Source organism: Plectropomus leopardus, chromosome 16 (assembly GCF_008729295.1).
Source record: "Plectropomus leopardus isolate mb chromosome 16, YSFRI_Pleo_2.0, whole genome shotgun sequence".
NCBI classification, from domain to species: Eukaryota; Metazoa; Chordata; class Actinopteri; order Perciformes; family Serranidae; genus Plectropomus; species Plectropomus leopardus.
The window spans coordinates 1,223,687-1,229,686 of NC_056478.1; the positions used below are offsets into that span (position 1 = coordinate 1,223,687).

The 6,000-nt window shown below is 38.7% G+C and overlaps 1 protein-coding gene across 1 annotated transcript in view; it reads right to left on the bottom strand.

Moving 5' to 3' along the window:
* pex7 (peroxisomal biogenesis factor 7) overlaps window positions 1-6,000 on the bottom strand; it is a 51,715-nt gene that overhangs the window by 21,074 nt on the left and 24,641 nt on the right. The window contains 1 exon segment of the mRNA XM_042503563.1: window positions 5,040-5,095. Coding sequence (XP_042359497.1) covers window positions 5,040-5,095 — 56 coding nt within the window.

Sequence of the window (6,000 nt, forward strand, 5' to 3'; positions counted from 1 at the left end):
CAGCAGGCAGCGACGCGGCAGTAATGCTGCACGTGTGCACACCACGACTGAAACACTGCAGTTCAGCGAGGCTGCTGTCACGCGCTGGTGACGTGTTGGTTTAGATACAAATATCACATCAGCAGATGCACAGCGACAGCCAGCAGCCGGCTCACTTCGCTCAGCACAAAGACCAGAAACTAAAAAAAGGTGGCCCCATCCGAGCTGTAAGTTCAGCTCCTCTAAGCAGAAGGTTTCTCCTCTCTGCTCCTCTGTGCTGCTGCCTGCACGTCCACAGATCTCAACTATGTGTGCCAAAGAAAAGTGTGAAAGCCAAGAGCACTCACTCCACTGCAAAATCTGAGGACCAAACATCCCATTAAGTAAACTGCTCTGAAAAAAAACGATCTCAGTGGACTGAAGAGTCTCCAATTGATGATTCCAATCTCTGACTTTCAAGGAGCAGTCCTGAATAAATCTGCATAAAATCTCCATAAATATGCTTTATAACAAAATGTTATTTAATCATGTCTTTTATATATCACATTTTAGATATTTTTCATCAGAGTAACATAATCAAAGTCAACTGAAGTCAAAAAGTGCAGAGATGGGATGTGCTGATCAACACACGAAGAGGAGACTAATGGGTAAAGAAACGAGTTAATGAGGTGATTAGAGCCTCCTGCAGTCAGTCGTTATCGATGCACAGAGAGTTTATACACACACACACACACACACACACACACACACACACACACACACCACACACACACACACACACTCTCTCTCTCTCTCTCTCAGGCTGAACACAAGTTAAGAATAGGTGATAATTAGCTTGATAACCTCTGTGTGTGTGGATTGTTTAACAGAAAACAAACCTACGTGATGTTGCTACGGAGGAAACACACACACACACACACACACACACACACACACACACAACACACACGCACACACACACATGCACACACACAAAAAAACACTGTAGGATAATTTGTAGACGCGGCTCAGTCCCATTCACGATATTTTAATGAGATAACATCGGCTGAAGTAAACCCACTGAAGGTGTGTTATCGGGCGGTAATGAGTGAATTAGGGATTATCTCGGAGGATGGACAGTAGGCGAGTTATTAAAGGGGAAGACAGAGTGGGAGTTTAAATTCAAGATACAGCACGATGTATGAAGGATGCTGGAAAAAATTCCTCTGCAGCGACAGAGTGGAGAGTTCCTGATCAAATGTGTTGAGAGCGAGTCGTCGTGGGGACGTTTCACATCAGCTCAGTAACTGTGATTAGACAGCACCATAGAGGCATTATAATGCATTATGTATTAGTATGTTCGTAATGTGTTATAAAGCATTATAGACATGGGCTTCATAGAAAGTGTTACTGAACCTGTAACTGTGTCAGTGAAAATTAGAGTGTGCTGCCAAAACAGCATTTGTATTCAGTGAACCTCCCTCGCATCAACAACAGATTCCAAAAACGTAATGTCATGAATTATCTCTGCGCATTATGCCCGGTAATCTTTTGTATTCTGTTTGCAGCCTCGGGGCTTCTTCTGCTTCTTGGAAAACAAAAATAAATGTTGTTTTAGTACTTTACGATTTGTCACTGCGGATTATTACTGCAGACGCTGTTTTCTTACTTTAAAACGACGAGCTTTTCCACCCCGAGGAGAGCTAAATAATCTGCCAGGTGGTGTGTGTGTGTGTGTGTGTGTGTGTGTGTGTGTGTGTGTGTGTGTGTGTGTGTGTGTGTGTGTGTGTGTGTGTGTGTGGGGTGTGTGGGGTGTGTGTGGTGTGTGTGTGTGTGTGTCAGGCCAGCCTATAATGAAATCAGTACTCAGCATAGAGTATTTGAGCCAATAAAAAGCCCGGATCAATAAAACACAACGTTTGGCACAAAGCCAGCTCTCACCACATCTATCTTTCTGCTTCCTTCTTTCCTTTCTTTGCTCCCTCCCTCCCTTCCTCCCTCGTTTTCCCTCTCTCTCTCTCTCTGTCTGTCTCTCTTTGATTTTAGGTGTCCATCGCTTACTTTAACATCACTCCTCTCTTAACTTGCCACCGATCATTTCTTCGTCTTTTGTTTTACGTCTCGTCATTTAGAGACAACCACCAAACAGAAATGCTGGGGCCAATTTTCTTGGACGTATCAGCCCTGTTAACATTTTTATTCTGGTCACTCCCCCCAGAGAGTCTTTTCCCTCTAGTTTTTTTTTAAAAAGGATCATACAATGATGCAATGATTTAGTAACGTTTTCAGTGGCAAGTTTTCTTTTAGTTTCCAGAATATTCTTTAAAGTTTAGGTAACATTGTCTATAAACACTGAAACTGTTAAAATGTTGTTTGTTTTGTTTTGTTTGTTGTTAACATCTCACATTTGATTTTCAGTATGAACAGCTTCAGTACGGACAGTTTCAGTACAGACAGTTTCAGTGCGGACAGTTTAAGACCATGACTCCGTTAATTTATTGAAGATGTTGAAGTCGATATTATGTCACCTCTGGCATTATATTGAAGATTGAATCCTGACTGGTCACTTTAACAAAATCCTTCAGTACATGCTGTATTTCTTGGGAAAAATCATTAAAAGGAAACTTTAGAAATGCAAATTCCCAATCATAATACTGCCAGAAGCCCCGACTCCACCTTCATCATCCCTCCATCCAACCTGTGAGATACTGATCCTTTTTATCATTGATCGATCTGTCAGGACAAAAACAAAAAGTGCTCATTACATTTGCCCGAGGTGACGTTTTTAAATTGCTTATTTTGCTTGACCGGGCAAACCCCTAAAGACATTCAATCTACAAAAGATGAAAAAAAACAATATTCAATAGAGCATCAAAGTCTTTCTCGAGGACTGGAGGCCAGCCTGCCCTTCCTCCGTCTGCACTTCATCTATCCATCCATCTGATCTCATCGACATCCATCGTCCAAACAGACGCACTGCACTCATCTGCAGTTTCGCACAGCAGAACAGACTTCATGTCGAATCTCAAGCTGCAGAAACTCAGAAAAACTGAGATGCACGGGGAGATTATTGAGCAGCATATTCTAATAAGACACAGAGAGGCAGCCGTGCTGTACATTACAGACTGTATTAACCCGCGCAGCTCTCCACCGTTAACTTCATCACACATTATCTCAGTGTCCTCTCTCATCACCGCTCTCCTACCACGACACCATCCATCCTCTTAAACTGCTAACTGAAAGAAAAGGAGCGTAAGCAGGAAGAGGGAGAGACCGCCTCACCGCTGCCGTCCTCTGACCTCCAACAGCAACTCATTCTAGTCTATTAAATCAAATGAAAATGCCACTGCAGGTCGCATTTATACCTGATTTAAAGCACAGCTGCTGGAAAACTGAAAAAAACATTTTTGTGTGTGTGTATGTTGGTGTTGTAAAGTGGAATAAAGTGTGTTAAAGAATTTTAAAAGTCTTTAATAATCAATTCACCATTTAGATCATAAAGCAAATGCTTGTCACAATAAGAGCATTCGCTGCTTTTTTCTCTTTTACATGATCAGAAAATGAATTTTTGTGTTTCGGGAAGAGTTGGTCTGACAAAAGAAATAATCTGAAGATGAGCAATTTTTCACTAACTTCGGACATTTTAAAAACAAAACAATGAAACAGTTAATTTTTGTGACAGTTAATAGATTAATTGATGATGGCTGAATGGATTTTTATACATTATTATTATTTTTTTGTGCAGTGTCCAAAACTCACACTCTTATCGCTCTGCACACAAAATGCGAAAAGCGCTTCTCAAAATCAGGTTATAAAAAATATCATACATGAATATGATTTTCTACTTTCATTGAGTTATTTTTTTAATCCACAACAGTCATAATCACAAATATCAAATATTTATAAATTTTCAGACTTTGAACCCTTTTAATGCCAGCTTTTTGGCATGATGCCCCCAAGGCTGAGGATGAAATAAATTCATGCATTAGTAAATGAATAGTTTTTAATATTGTTTATTAAAGGGTTTTCTGTTTTTTTTTTTTAATTAATGTTTTAATATGCTCTGTTTAAAGGTGTGTTTTCACAGGCCTTCATGGTTTGTAGCTCTACAGCTCTACATCTAAATCTGTTTGCAGAGTACGAAAAAAGCTAGAAAAACGTTGAGGAATCACAGATTTCAGCTAAAATGTTCGTATACGCAGTTTAAGCGCAGATTTGCGCGTAAGACATTTGTAAAGATTTTGTGTTTGAATCCTTATAATTTTAAGATTTTATTACACACATAAGAGGGAACAGGAGCAGGAAACTCATTAATGTGGCTTCTGAAAGTGTCAGAAAAGTTCAGCTCAGTGGAATAACATCAATATGAGGAATATTTGTTCATGCGTGTCGTCCTGATTTCCCTGAGAGACGTCTGAACGAGCTCCCGGGGATCCCGACTCAGTTTGTCTTTCCTCTCTAATGTTTTATATAAATGACTTTGTGCAAACACATCAAACTTAAACCTGTAAAAAGCTCCTTCATTTGCGCGCATCATTAATGTTAAATGAGTTATACTTTACAGACTTCGGCTTTTTGGCTCTTTACTTCTGGAGTCTTACAATAAAACTGCTGACGGCTTCATTTAGACAACTTTAAGTTCACAAAGTGTTTTTTAATAATCAGGAGAAAAAGACAGAAAGAAAAGCTGCACCAACAAATAAAAGAAATTATTTAAAGGAACCAGTTTAAAATTATGTATAAAAACACGAAGAGGGTGATTAAAGGGGTTACTGTTTATTTATTTGGTTATTTAATGTCTTTTCTGTGTAAATCTTAAATAGATATTTCATTTTGAATATGCAGATAGTACAGGTTTAAATGAATGAGGGAGTCAGCTGATTAAAATTAACTGATTTATGGAGAAAAAGGTGGAATTAAATAAGTTTTTAATTCTTCTCACTCCTTTTCGAATATGTAAAGCAAGTCATTATGCATTAGACCATTTCTTTTGCTTTGTGTTTTTCATTTTCTGTATTTTTCCCCTTTTTTACATGTATGAAATAAATCAAATCAAATCAAATCAAATATATTGATCTTACCGGACAGTAAAGTCGTACGAGCAGGACGCCAACACCGTCTTAGCAAACGGAGAAAACTGCAGAGAGAGGAATGAAAAAGACATACGAATTAAGAAAAACACTACACTGATTTTCATATTCATACACATTTCTTAAATCTTCGTTTAATATCGGACTCACCTGTGCTCGTATTCATGAATGTAATAGGAAAGGAAGAACGCAGATGCTTCTATTTTGCCTTTTTAAGTTAAAGACTTTTACACTCTCAATAAATACATTTTTCTGAATTTTAGTTTTAGATTTGGTAAAATCTGTGTTAGTGAGGATTTCTCTTTGGCAGGATAATCGCTCCACCTCACAGGTGTGACGCATTTAGATGCTGATCGAAGAGCACCGTGAGCACACAGGTGTGCCTCGACATGGTCGCAGTAACGCTCTGTTTTCAGGGAGCGAGCCATCAGTACTCTGACCGCAGGAACGTCCGTTAAGGCCCTGAAACATCAAACCGACATCTGACGGCGGCTAAACCGGCCTCCTGCGTCGCCTCACATCACTGAGTCAACGTTTTGTCGGGTTTCAGCCTCAGTGTCTGAACTCAGGGCAGCACAGATAACCGCAGAGTCATTTCAACTCAATTTACTTAAATTCTGAGTGTTAGAGTGAAAACATTAAACAAACCACGTTGGTTATTTCAGCCAATAAATTCATTTTTTAAACAACATAGGTCATGTCAGGTACGTCAGTCAGTCTACCGCACCCGATTTCAATCTAATAATTAAACGGGAACATCGTTTTATCATGTTGAATACCGTATTAAATTTAATCAGTATAAATCTGTGCCACATATTTATTATGCATATTTGTATTTTTTAAAAATATTTAGGATTTGTCTTAAATAATATTCATGCTCTTTTTAAGAAATATTTCTGCTCATTTTTAAGTTATATTTAAGCTCTTTTTTAAGTAATATTTCCCTGCTTCA